This window comes from Sapajus apella, unplaced genomic scaffold (assembly GCF_009761245.1).
Source record: "Sapajus apella isolate SASKATOON/1434 unplaced genomic scaffold, GSC_monkey_1.0 scaffold44, whole genome shotgun sequence".
Classification (NCBI taxonomy): Eukaryota; Metazoa; Chordata; class Mammalia; order Primates; family Cebidae; genus Sapajus; species Sapajus apella.
Genome location: NW_022436984.1, coordinates 20,445,966 through 20,460,068, shown reverse-complemented (window position 1 = coordinate 20,460,068; position 14,103 = coordinate 20,445,966). Strand labels below are relative to the sequence as shown.

Here is a 14,103-nt window from a genome sequence, read left to right as displayed (position 1 = left end):
ACAGGGGAACATTCGAGGTGGAACCCAGACCCTAACAGGGAAAGACTATTGCTAACTATGGGCTCCTAGATTGTCCTTCAAAAATCACCTGTGCAGATGCAGGCTTGCATGCTTCCAGATCACTACCTTTATCCGGCTACCTGTTCTCTGGAAGCAGCAAAGGAAAGCAGGGGAAAAATGATAATCTATAGGGTCTATCATAGAGCTGGTGCTCAATAAATGTTTCCTGGACCAGACGATACCCACTGGACAGATAATTAAAACCAAGGTTCCAAGAAGGTGGCTGACCTGCCCATGATCACCAGGTAGAGGTAAGGCCAGAACAAGAGCATCAGCATCCTGCTCCCCAGCCTCTGAGCTTCCCACAGGGAGGCCACTGTGCCTAGGGCACCCAAGTCCTGAGCCCATGAATGAGGACTAGGGGTTACTAGATCCTTTTAGTACCCCAGGGATCATTCTCAATATGTGCTTGAGTCCGGCCTGACATGGCAGCCCACCCCAGAAACCCCCCTGAATCCCAGCAAAGAGATGTGGAGCTCCTCGGAAGTGGAGGAGGCAGGGAGGGTCTGGGACTCCCAGAAAGAAGAGCACTTTGGTAATTGCCTAGAGTCTGCATTAATCTCCAGGGTAAGGGTCTCCTGGGTAACAATGAGAGCATTCTGGGGCTAGATGGCTTTGTAGAAACTTACAGCAAAAGGAAGTCACAAAGAGTATCAACCAAACCTTCTAGATTTTGTAATCAACACAGACCCTGATTGAAGGGAAATGGCCTGTGTCTACAAGAGAAGGCTAAGGTATCCCAAGCACTGTCTCTTCCAACAGAGCAGGAGGGAAGCCCCCTCTCCCAGACTCCAGGGAGCAGCAGTAACAAGGCACAGGCAGGCAGTGGAGTATGAGGACAAGGAAAGACAAAGCGGGATAAGGGCCCTGAGGCAGTGGGAGGAGGTGGCGGTAATGGGGGGGTCTGACTCACCAGGCTGTGCATGATGCACACGCCATCTGGGTTCACCGTGAGCGCCTCCTTGTACAGCTGCTTGGCCTCCTCCAAGTTGCCCTTCACCTCAGCCAGCCGGCCCCGCATGTAGAGTACTGAGTGAGAAGTGGGGAAGAGGCCCGCCGCCTCCTGGATGCAGAAACCTGCTTCCTTGAGGTGCTGCTGCTCCATGAACAGCTCAGCTGCAAAACCAGAAGGGCAGTGGGAGGTGTGAGTGGTGGGGAGTTAGAGGCATCCTGACCCCCTCCCCGCATCCTCAGAGCTGGGGAACTGGTCTTAGGTGACGGACACTATCCCACTGAGTCACAACATGGGACACACTGACCATAGGATGCAGTGGGAACACTAAGTAATGGTTTCTGAGTGCTTCCTCTGTGTCAGGGACCTTGCTAAGTGCCAGTCAATGGCATCAAGATCATTCCAGTTAATGCTCACAAAAACCCTGTAAAACAAGTACTCTTTTTTTTTTTTTTTTTTTTTTTTTGAGACAGGATCTCCTTGGTCGCCCAGGCTGGAGTGCAGTGGTACGACCGTGGCTCACGGCAGCAACTTAAGAAAAATAATTATTTATTTATTTAGAGACAGAGTCTCCCTGTGTCACCTAGGCTGGAGTGCAGTGGCATGATCTCAGCTCACTGTAACCTCTGCCCCCCGGGCTCAAGTGATTTTCCTGTCTCAGCCTCCCGTGTAGCTGGAATTACAGGCATGCACCATCACGCCTGGCTAATTTTTGTATTTTTAGTAGAGGGACTCAGGCTGGTCTCGAACTCCTGGCCTCAAGTGATCTGCCCACCTCAGCTTCCCAAAGTGCTGAGATTACAAGTGTAAGCCACTGTGCCCGGCCTCACTGCAGCCTTGACCTCCTACCTCAGTCTGTCTCCTGAGTAGCTGGGACTACAAATGTATGTGAACATGCCTGGCTAATTTTTGTATTTTTTGTAGAGATGGGTTTTCGTCACGTTGCCCGGGCTAGTCTTGAACTCTTAGGCTCAAGAGATCCATCCGCCTCGGCCTCCCAAAGTGCTGAGATTATAGGCATGATCTACCACACCCTGCACATGTACTTTTATTACCCCACTTTAGAGGGGCAAAAACTGGGCACAGAGAGGTCAAGGCTTTGGACTATGGCCACAGTGGGTAAGTGGTAAAGCCAGGGTTTGCACTGGGCTGTCTGACTTCAGAACCTGGCATGGGGATATGGCATCCCCTGAGCTAAGAGCTGGCTCAGGTGACTCTGGCCTCTTTTTCAGTGTTCCTTCAACTCCTTTGTTCATTGCATGACCAGGGAGATGGGGATGGAAGCTGACCAGGTAGCTCCCCTTGGGCCCCTTGGTCTCCTAGGCAGGGGCTGACTGAAGGTGGGAGTGTGCTCAAAGCCCAGGGAGAACCAAGTGACCCTGCCAAGGATGGGGGGAGGGTGAGGGAGAAGAAGTAGGAAGAAGAGGTTCAGGGGCAAAGGAGGGCACAAACCAGGCAGTGTTGCTAACAGCTACAGAAACCACCCCTGCACTGATGGAGAGCTGATGGGCCAAGCCCCGGGTATGGGAAACATTTTCTAATTAATCCTTGACAGCAAGTCTTGGAAGGAGGAAGGTGCTATCATGATCCAAACTTTAAAAATGCAGGCTTAGGAGGTGAGGACCCTGCCCCATTCCCTCAGTGAGAAAGGACAAAGCCAGGGCTGGACTCCCCAGCAGTTCCATGGTTTCCCTCAAAAGTGGACACACACCCTTTTGGGCCAGCAGGCAGGAGGGGATCTGTCCCAGAACCAGAAGAGTGGGAAATGGGGCAGTTTCTCCAATCAGGGCCAGCCCACACAAATGCAGATTTCAGTCCCACGCGGCATAGGCACACCCCACGGCAGGCACTTGAGGAGACTCGGTTGTTTGGCCTCAGGAGGCACTCAGCCTTCATCTTCAAAGCAGCCCCAGGCTTGGCTGCCCCCTCCTGGGGCTGGGCCTATGCTGAAGGCACAGAAGGATTGAGACACAGATGGGGAGCGCAGAAGGGCCGGCAGAGTCTGATTTGTTGTTTTGCCAAGAACTCTGCCTAGCAAAAGCTGACAGCTGAGGTTACCCTAGTTCAGATCATGTCTGGGGTGGGAGAGAGAACAGATATCCCCAAGGGAAGCTCCCAGAAAGAGGTAGAGAAACCAGGCCCAGACGTCCCCTCTTTCTGTCTCAATAAGCAGCAGGAGAGGGCTAACTAAGACCTTGACTGCAAAACAGGCACTGGGGTACTTGGCATGAGCATTGCCTAAGGTTCAGTGTACAACCTGAGTAGTGTGCCACGTCCTCAAATACATCATTTTCTGAGCAAGACGACTCTTTCTCTAGTGGAGATGAGAACATGGGAGGGTCAGAGAATTCAACACAGAGAAGCCAGGCTTCCTGGATATGGGAGAGAAATGCAGGCTCTAGTCCCCGAGGACAGCCTGAAATGGAGATTCCCAAGGCAGAGAGCACAGGAAATGGGGGCTTTGAACCCAGGGGCAGATGGCTAGTGGAGGGAGGGGTTAGAGATTTGGTTATCTTAGCCTCAGCTCTCTCTCTCTGCTTTGCCGTTGAGCTGCTGCGGGGGTGTCTGAACAGGCTGCCTTCAGAACTGAGTGCCTAACGTGCACCTATTGAGTACTATGTGCCTGATCCCCCCACGAGGAGAAAGAGTGGGGGCAGGTATGGGAGCAGCCGAGCCACTAAACCATCTGAGGGACCACAGCAGTGGAATGACAAGTGCCACATGGGAGTATTATGGGCACTCAGGAGGGGCCAAGTTGGTGCTGCTGGTGTGGTCAGGGAAATCGTCCTGAGGGAGGTGGCATTGGAGCTAGAGCCTAAAGGCTGCAGAGGCCTTTGAACTAGCTAAGAGGACAAGGAAGGTGGGCTGGGCTCCACTGTGGCAGAATCCCCCAAGGTGACGGGCGAGGAGAAGCAGAAGGAAGTGTGTGGGTGTAAGTTTTGTGGGGTAGCTGCTTCCTCCATTGCCAGAAGCTCAACTTAGCTGAGGGCCCAGGGGTCAGGCTCCCCATTTCCCTGGCCTGCTTGGCCCTGGATAGCTCATTAAGTTGTTTACAACTTGCTGCCCTGTCTCCAGAGGCTGCCCCCGGTCTCTCCCTTGTGGACCCCTCATAGTACATTCATATCAACAGATATTAATTAGAGGGCACCCCACCCAATCCCAATCCCTCTTATCTCAGGGCCCTGGGTCTTCCAGAGGCCTGGACCTTGCTGGGCTGGTCACATACCAGAGAATGTGACCTGAAGAACCGTTAGGGCTCCTCCACTGACAGGCTCCATACCCAGTTAGCCAGGAAACCAGAAGACAGAGCCCGGGCAGGGAGGCCTCCTGAGGACTTCTGGCGGCCTGGCAGACAGTGCCCGGCAGGGCCGGCCTCCAGGGTGGGTCTCCAACCTGCAGATAGGCCCACAGGTCTGGGTGACTGTGCAGCGCCCCTTGCTAGTCTCAGTGTCCCTAAGCACACTGCTGGCCACTTTGCCAGCCATGGACAGTTGGCTGCAGGAGGCCTGGGGCACTGCATCTACCCATGGCCCTGATCCCCCCCAGCCTGGCCCTGGCTGCCAGGACCCGGTGGTGCCCACACCCATCCCAGCCTCCTCTGGCCAGGGATTGACATTTTCCTTGAATTTGTATTGTTGAGGTCATCACCCCAGCACACAGGGCCTTGCTGCACCCTCAGCGTCCAGGGGCCCCTCAGTTCCTTCGCGCTCTCGTCCCCTTTCTGATTCTCCCTCTGCTCTCATCTTCCTCCTGCTTACTCCCTGACCTCTTCTCTTGCTTGTCTGTCTCCAGTTTTCCTCCTCTCCCCTCCGTCTCTCTCCACCCCCTCCCCTCTGTGCTTTCTCCCAGCAGGCTACAAATGGAAAACATCTGTTCCCTGGAGCTTTGCAAGAGGCCCTTTTATTATTTTTTTTTTGAGGCATCCTGGTCTAACCCTGCACCCAGAGTTGGTTGAGTCTTTCTGCCAAAGCTGAGGCTCTCCCACCCCTGGCTGGGGGATGGGCCTACTTTCCATGAGCTATTTCCACATCTCCTTTGCAGGGAGGGCCTTACCCGCAGGCTGGCTCTGTGCTGAAGAGCAGGGTACAGAGAGCCTAGGCCCACCCCTAAGCCTCTTAGCCTTCCCTAGGTGAGTGTGCTTCCTACCTAGACCCTCCCCCAGACCTGAGAGGCGAGCCACAGGGCAGGAGAGAAATAGGTTAGCCCCCCAAAGGAATTCACTGTGGCTAGCCTTGACTCTCAGTGGGGGCTGTTTTGGTGACCCAAAGGAAATAAGCATCAGCCGCTCAGAGCACATGAATGCCCAGAAAAAGAAGGAAGATGGGGAGAGGGCAAGGGTAGAGGGAGAGTGAAGACCAAGGGGGCTAGAATGGAGAACACCCATACCAACACAGGAAATTCAAAGGTCTGCAGGCAGTTCTCAGGTTGATCTGAGACCCTCCATCCCTGGGACCCAGAGGGCACAGGGCAGTCAGGGGCTGCATGGGCCTGTTCTAAGAGTGGCCTTGCTGACTCAGGAAGCTGGGAGCGGGGAAGAAAAAGCTGGAGCTAGGGAAGAGGAGGACGTAGGAAGAAGACACTGAATGGAGACAGGAACGGGTGGGAAGGATGGAGATTTGGGAAGAGGGTAAGGATGATAAGCAGTAGAGGAGCACGCAGGACCAAGGGCGAGTACCAGCTTTTCCCTGGACTATGGCTTCATCATAAACACCTGCTTCAGCCACAGCGCTGGCTGTCCCACCCCAGCCCCCCAAGTCTGCCCAGGAGACACCTGGGGTGGCCTCCAACTGCAGGCCAGGGCACCAGCACCAGACCACAGGAGTCTGGCATCAGGGAGCTGAGACTCAGGCCAGCTTCCCCTAAACCTAGACAAAGCCCAGAACTGTCCATAAGCCCCGGGACCTCCAGGGCAGGGGAACTCTCTCTACATGTGTCTCCCCCTCTGGCCCACTGTCAGCTTCCAGAGCCATGACCTGCAGTAGGGGATGAGGGGGTAGTTGTTGCTTTTAGGGAAAGCACTTCTCTCAATACTCAGATCCTGGAGCATCTATGGGACTCTGTGCCTCCCACTCTCGTACAGACCCGCTGCCCAAGAGGCATTGCCCTGCAGCCCGTCTCTCAAGTGGGAACTGTCCATCAGCTTCTCACATTGGATTGGAACTGGAAAGAAGCTTGAAGAAGGGAGGGGAGGAGGGCAAGAATTGAGAAAGAAAGGCTACAGCAGTCCCTTTGAATTCAACCAAAGAGTGAATTCATGATGGAACTTACTGCCAAACAGATTGGGATACAATTTATCTTGACCCAAACCAGGGGGATTAGCTCCTTCCAAAATGATCAAGGCATCTTTTTCTCTTGCTGCAAATTTGCTGCAGCTGGTGGAGTCATTAGGCAGGGTGGGTGGGGGTGGGGATGTTGATCGTATTCTTAGCTTGGGTCAGGTTGGGGAGGAGGGTTAGGGAGATCATTGCCCTGGTGATCTGGTCCTGGCAACCCTCCATTCAACAGGTGCTCGGTAGATGCTTGCTAGTGGTGATGGCAGCCAGGGGAGGGGATACGGCTCAGGGGGTGAAAATTACCCTGGAATCCTCTCATGCTCAGAATGAAAGAGCTGGGACACCTTCTCATGTTCCTTTACTGGCCGTGGCGGCTGTGCACCAGTCACCAGTCTATTCTCCTTTCTTCTAGCATGACAGATCCCCTCCCGTGACCTCTTTTTTTTGAGATAGGGTCTCACTCCCATTGCCCAGCCAGGAGTACAGTGGCACAGTCTCAGTTCACTGTAGCCCTGACTTTCCAGGTTCTAGTGATCCTCCCACCTCAACCTCCAGAGTAGCTGGGAATACAGGCATGCACCACCATGGCCAGCTAAATTTTTTTTGTATTTTTAGTAGAAATGGGGTTTCGCTATGTTGCCTGGGCTGGTTTCAAACTCCTGGGCTCAAGCCATCTGCCTGCCTCAGCCTCCTGAAGTGCTCGGATTACAGGCATGAGCCACTGCGCCTGGCCTGATCCCTTGACTTTTAATGGGACACTCGGAATAATGACATCTGCCAGAGCCCTCTGCAATTAGGGGCAGTCAAATAACTAAGTTCTGGCTGATGGATCATGAGGGGAAGTGATGTGTGCCAATTCCAGGACATGTCCTTATAGGGAAGGGGGTTCCTTCCTTAATCGTTTGCCTTGGAATGTGAATGTGGCAGAGAGCCATCCTGGACCACACAGACGACAGTGATACCCTAGGGAGAAGAGTCGCTGGCCCAGTCAAGGCTGTCATTTCTAAACTGTTACGTGAGAAAGAAATAAGCATCCACCTTGTGCAAGACACTGCTATTTTGGATCTGTTACATGCACCCAAACTGATCTCCTAATACTACACTGCCTGACCCTGACGTGGCGCCACATTCGAAGCATTCAGATGCTGTTCGCGGAGTTCTCATCTGTGGAGTGAATATCTAAGATAATGACCAGAGAAGAAAGGCTCACGTGCAAATGATTGAAGGGGTTGTGTTTCTACTGACATTCCCAAGTCTAATTACTGGCTTCATGAGGGCCTTTAACCTTACTTGGAGTTACCAGAATGTGCTAACATCCCTAGTGTAAAGCAATATATGATCTGAGAATTGCGAGCAAGCTTGTGACGATGTTAGGAAACAAACAGGACAAATCAGGCTGGACGCAGTGCCTCACGCCTGTAATCCCAGCACTTTGGGAAGCTGAGGCGGGCAGATCACCTGAGGTCAGGAGTTCGAAACCAGTATGGCCAACACAGTGAAACCCGTTCTCTACTGAAAATACAAAAATATTAGCCGGGCATGGTGGCATGTACCTGCAGTCCCAGCTACTCAGGAGGCTGAGGTGGGAGAATCACTTAAACCTGGAGATAGAGGTTGCAGTGAGCTGAGATTGTGCCTCTGTACTCCAGCCCAGGCCACAGAGTAAGACTCTGCCTCAAAACAAAAACAAACCACCCCCCGGACCCAAAAACAAGGCAAATCATTCAAACGAAAGGCCTGGGAGCTCTGGCACAGGCAACCCACAACTGCAGAATCTGATCACTGTGTTATGCTGCATTCTTTAAAGTTGGTGAAGCCCCCATCATGGATGCAGCTTCCCATCTTGGGTGGGAACCTGTGGGGGCTGGGGCTCCACGTGGCTCCTTGGAATTTGGAAGTCATTACGGCTCCACATCTTAGAAGAAGATGGGAATCTTTGCCTGAGGGGAGGCCTTGTTTATTATTCCTCTGGATTTTTTCAATATCCCTCTTCCTGCTTAAGACACAACAAGCTGACTGTGGAGCAAGCACAGCCTCCGCCCACCCCTAGCATCTGAGGGGACCCTGAGATGCTAACTGGGGCAGTTTCTGCATTGTTAAAATGCTCCCATGTCTAGCCTTTCTGTGAATCCTGCCCAATGTTTTCTCTAGATTCAGAAACTACAGTGGGGAGAGCAGGGGTGTACTGAGTACTAATGTGTCCGCATGTGAGAAGCATGCAGTGGGAAACCTTAGATTCTTAGCTAACAAGCACATTCTGACTCTGACTTACTAAATCCCCACATCCCAGTAAAAGATCATCTACTTTGGGTTTCTTCTCCAACTTCCCCTGGGGACGACAGCGCACCCCCCATGATGGGGAAGGAGCAGAGAGGAGGGTAATCAGAAAATGCAAGAGGTACTCCTGAGCCCAGAACTTCACTTGGGCAGCTCTAGGCCAAGGGGCTGTGTTGGCTTGGGGTACTTTAGGGTTCCATTTAGCCTATCAACCTTCTCTGTCTCCTGCTGCCATTTTATTTCATTCAGGCACTTGCCATCTTTGGTCTTGGTTCTCTCTCTTTCTATTATGATCCACCTTTCACACCACTGTCAGGGTAAATTTTCAAAACTATTGGCAGAGAGTCACTCCTGGGCGTTCATAAGCCGGTGTTAGGACACTCACTGTCCACGGCCACGCTGCCTCTTCCTTCACCATGGCTGCCATGGACGAGACAGAAGCCTGACACCTTTTGCTGAGTGCCTGTGATGGCCACCCTCCGTGTGTCACACATTGGCTCATTTCAGATCTGGGCTAGCCAGTTGTGGGCTGCCTTCAGAACCCAGGTCTGTGGGACTCTGCGGCCAGTTTTCTTGCAGCCTGCCTCCCTAACACTGGCTGGCCTTCCGACTCCTGGTGGCAATGGTGTCACCTAGTCACAAAGAGGGACAGTCACGTGAATGGCCACCTCAAAGTTACCAGTCTTGCCTCTACCTTCAATGAATTCTACCCCCAGATCTCTCTTTCTTAGGGGCCTCTACACCTCCCCTCTCTGACTACTCTGAGCTCTCCAGGGTTTGAAGCCCATTCTTGAGACTGAGACTGGCCTCTCAGGACCTCCAATCCTCTCATGTTTGGGTTTGCTGGGGGACAGGGAGGCAGACACCATTCCCACGGGGCAGAGAAGGAGACCCATAGCCAGAGGCCAGGACTCTGTAACTGTGTGGGCCTAGCAAGGAGTCCCCACCTCACCACACTCCCTTCTCCAGGACAGGGTTCTGAGAGTGTGCGTGGCTTGCAGACAGGCCACGAGTGTCACTGGGACCAGGGCACTCACCAGCCTGCAGCCAGATCTGTTCCAGCGTGGTCCACAGCTGCATGGGGCCCTGCTTCAGGACCGAAGAGGGCACGGTCAGCTCTGACATGGCCTCCTCCAGCCGGGAGGCTGCGATGGATGAAGCCCGCCGGGAGCCTGTAGAGAGCAAGAGGGGATGGGTAGAGCAGTGGTTAGAGGTCCACACGTCGCAGGCCCCAGGAGCAATCATTGCCTAGCACGATGGGGAGACAAGGCACCCTGAGTCAGGGTAGGGTGGCATGGCTGGGCAGCCAGAAAGCAGCTCACAGACCCACTGGGGAGGGGCCACTATGTCCTTTCACCCACAGCTGGGGAGGGGAGCTCTTTGGAGGCCAGTCAGGCAGAGATTCCATTAGGAATCTATTCCTAGGAAAACAATAATGTCAGCAAAGACACTCTTTAAGTGAACACAACAGAAATGACCTCACTGTCTAATAATAGGGATTGATTAAAAATAAGTGGGGGTATAATCATCCAACTGCAGTCATTAAAATAACAACGTACAAATACAGATGTCAATGTAGAAGGATTCACACTATATAGTTCAGTGAAAACAAGCAAGTTACAGAAGAATAGGACCACATTTTTATAAAAAAGAAATATGGGCATGGAAAAAAGTCTGAAAGGCCATTTATGCAGGTCTAAGTGGTCAAATTATGAATGATTTTTCTTTTCTTCCCTTGGCTACTTTCACTCTGTTTTCACAAGTGCCTGTTATCATTTGTTTGTATCAAGGTGCCCATTCAAGGCTGTGCTGTGAAGGACCCTTGCAGCTCAAGTCAGAACACTGCCCTCTGGAAAACCTCTCCCAGTGGCAGTTCTGGGTGATATGGGCCCCGGTTCAGGATATATAAACTGTTGACATTTATAATTCCCATGCAGGTGAAATGTGAGTACTTTCTCTTTCTCTCACAGAGGCAATAAAGGCTCCAATAAACTCAGGAGACCTCAGGGCAAACCACAGATGACTTCAGTTTATGAGACAAGCGTACGTGGAGTCCTAATAACTGTTCATGCTTCTTCCCTCTTTAATTGCAAGGGAGCTACCATTCCCTCCCTCCCTTCACCATTCCCTTCTGGGAGACAGAAGCTCTACATACAGCCATATACCCCTGAGATGTGCCTCTAAAGTTGGGTGCTAGGTTTGGCTTCTGAAATCAACTCTGTCACTTGACAACAAAGGTGCAACTTGGCTCATGTCCACCGAAGTGAAAAAACTGAGCAATTCCACTAAATACAACTCCACTCACACTTTCTTTCCCATGATTAATTCTTGTGTTTTTGATAAAGGTGTTCTGCTTTAAGCAGGTCCAAAGTTAAAAAATATTAAGTGCAGTTCCTGAACTCATTTGAATTTCACAAGTCATGGGTTTCAAGATGAGTTTTTCCAGGAAAGAGTCCGCTTTCAGCTTAGAATTGTAAAGAGCTTAGTGCCCATTCCTCTCTATTTGACTTGATCTACCGAGGACGTTAGGTGAACTGTGGCCTCTGGCTTGCGCCTAAGGGGAAACAGTTCCTGTGCTCCACAACCCCCTTTCCAGTCAGGCTCCTCTTTCTTCACCCCCATGCAGGAGGCAGGGTTCCTCCCCTGCCCACTGCCCACTGTGGGGCCAGCAGCCAGCCCCTACCCACAGCTAAGATCAGCCCTAGAAGATGCCTGAGGGTAGCTCCTTAGCACCAAGGCCCCTGGGCAGCAGCTGGCAAAGAGCAGTGGGGGGTTTGGCCTGGCTGGGTGTCACTCTCCAAGTTGGTGCTCTCAAGCTGGGAGCGTGAGCTGTGGGTCCATGCACACAGCTGCCCAAGGAGCCGGTTCTTACCAGAGTCTGCATCATGGGCATCAGGCAAAGTCAGGTGCATGCCACTCTGCTTCTTCATGGTGAGGCCCTCACCAAGGCTGCCATCTTTTTCCAGGCCTCTGGAAGGCAAAGGAGGGACAGGGCCTGGTGAGCTAGAGAGCTAGCGTCACTGGGACTAGCAGGGAGAATGGGACAGCCTCACTTCAGACAGGCTCTGGGGCTGTGGGTTCAGGCCCAAAGACAGAGCTGAAGTCACCAATACCACTAGAGAGGCAGGACAGATCAGCATGGGTCGTGTGCCACACAGGCTGAGGCCTGCAAACTCTTCCACACTCCCTACTCTCTTCTCTGAAGTGGGTAAGGCCGAAGCTTCCCAGGCCAGGGGGAGCAACATCTAGCAGAATGCCAGGCAAAAAGTGGGGACTGTGGACTAGCTTCCAAGGAAAGCCTGGTTTTGACAGGGCACCAGAAGTGCTGTGACCCCCAACCTACTAAGGAAAAGGGCCCAGATGCCACCCCCTGCCTCAGGCTTCCCTTCGTTAAACCGCTGGGGAGCCCCAGAGGAGCCAGCAGAGGCCCCTAGGGTGGCAGATCAAATAGTCATGGAGATCCCATCTTGTCCTCCCAAACCCTGTCCTCAATTTCCCAGGTCCCCTGCTGCTGTACTGCTAGGAGCAGGGGTTTCTCTTTTCACAGAGTGTGACCTGGGGGAAGCCAGGAAATAGCCTCCAGCTCAGAAAGCAGCACAGCCTGCCTCGGCCATCCAGGGCACAAGCAGCCCCAACCAGCCCATTCCCACTGCTGAGAAAGCCCACAACCTTTGACCCTGTCGATTGGGGAAACTTTGAGAACGGAAGCAGAAGGCGCAGAAGAGAAGGCAGGCCGAGCCTGGGCAAGAAGGCTTCTTTCCTTCAGAGAAGCACCAAGATGGCAATCCCACACAGAAAGCCAGGGTGTCCTTCCCTTCTAACTTGGGCTCACACTGGCTTCAACTGGAGCCTAGGAATTTTAGTGGGCATTGAAGGAAACTATCCACAAAACCACAGTGTTTCAGTATTGGTTCTTCCTCTCCCACCCCTTCCCATTCCCAGGAAGCACAAAGTGTGGTACAAAAGAGCAAGAGACAGGCCAGGCATGGTGGCTCGTGCTCGTAATCCCAGCACTTTTGGAGGCTGAGGCAGGAGGATCACCTGAGTTCAACAACAGCTTGGACAACACAGTATGACCCCATCTCTACAAAAAATGTTTAAATTAACCAGACATCGTGGTGAGTCCCTGTGGTCCCTGCTATTTGGGAGGCTGAAGCAGGAGGATCACTTAAGGCCAGGGGATGGAGGCTGCAGTGAGATGTGATTGTGCCACTGCACTCCAGCCTGGGCAACAGAGCGAGACCCTGTCTCTAAAATAACAAAAGAAAACAAAGCAGCCAGAAACACTAGGTTGAACTCATGGACCACACTTCTCAGCTTTGTGACCCCAGGCAATGCTACTTGACTTTCTGTCTTGGGTTTCTCATCTTGAAAATGATCATGAGAATGTCCATCCCACAAGGTGGTCGTGGGGAGTAAATGAGGTAACAGGGGCAGGTCCTGGTGCAGGGCTGGCAGGAAGCAGGGCTGGGTGCAGCTTCCCATCTAACTCTCTCTCCCATCCTGTGAAGGGGCCTTTCCTAAGGCTCCAGAGAGAGCCCATCTCCAGGACTACACCTGGTTCTAGGCCAGTGTACTGCATGATCCCTACCTTGAAGACCCTTAGTGCCCAGATAGGGAGAACAGACAGTCCAAGTGGAGCAATTAGCAAAGACCCATATGGAGAGGGTTGAATGAAGCATTTTAGAGGCTGGGTGGTTGGTGGCTCCATGAAGGAGGGGCATCTAGACAGGGCCAGAGGGGCAATTACAACATGAGACCAGCAGTGTGGGGTTGGCCCAGACAGAGCAGAGGAAGGGGGTGTGCCAGGGAGTTCAGTGGAAGGTGAGGCTGATAGTCAAGGTCTGCTAAGGCCAGACCTGCAGGCTGTGGTCTTAATCCTTGGATATCCCAAACTAGATTTTATACCCAGGGTAGGGCAGGGCTATCTGGACCAGAAGCCTGGCTCCAGTATTCTCCTGGCTTTCCCAGGAGATAGGGATGAATCTTTTCTAAACATGGGGCCACAGATCAGAAACCAGGGCTTGTAAAATCTAGTTTGGGACAGTCAAGGAGAGGTGCTTAGGGGCTTCCTGTTGTGACAAGCCCCAACCCTGCAATTGTGCTGCTGTAAGGGAGGCACAGGCTGGGCCTTCAGTGCTGGGAGATAAAGCTGCAGCTCAGAGGGGTCCCACCACAACTGACCACTTGGAGGAAGAGACAACCAGCCATCCAGATAAGGATGCAGAGATGGAGCAGCTAGCTCCGGGGCAACCCCCTGCAAGAGGGGAGCCAGGTTGTGCACCTGCTCACGTGGCCACAGCCAGTGAGCAGGAGAATGAGGCCATCGGAATGCAGGTCCCCTCACCCAGAGTGTGGCCCACGGCCTCAAGCATCCAGCTGCCAGGTGGCTTCCTATTCCTGTTCTGAAAAGTCTCTCATCCCAGAACCTCCTTCTGGCAGTTTCCACCCACTGGTCCTGCTCTGCTGTGGTCTCCTAGGCCTGCAAAGTGAGGGCTGACTCTGCCCAAAGTGTTTTACTCCAACAGATTACCCTCCTCT

The 14,103-nt window shown here is 52.8% G+C and overlaps 1 protein-coding gene across 6 annotated transcripts in view; it reads right to left on the bottom strand.

The window, feature by feature from the left end:
- TTC7A (tetratricopeptide repeat domain 7A) overlaps positions 1–14,103 on the bottom strand; it is a 156,383-nt gene that overhangs the window by 13,853 nt on the left and 128,427 nt on the right. For all 6 annotated transcript variants that reach the window (XM_032239477.1, XM_032239481.1, XM_032239476.1 and 3 more), the window contains 3 exons: positions 11,435–11,532; positions 9,600–9,734; positions 974–1,176 (listed from right to left, as the gene is read on the bottom strand). In XM_032239477.1, coding sequence (XP_032095368.1) covers positions 974–1,176; positions 9,600–9,734; positions 11,435–11,532 — 436 coding nt within the window. The remainder of the gene's footprint in view (positions 1–973; positions 1,177–9,599; positions 9,735–11,434; positions 11,533–14,103) is intronic.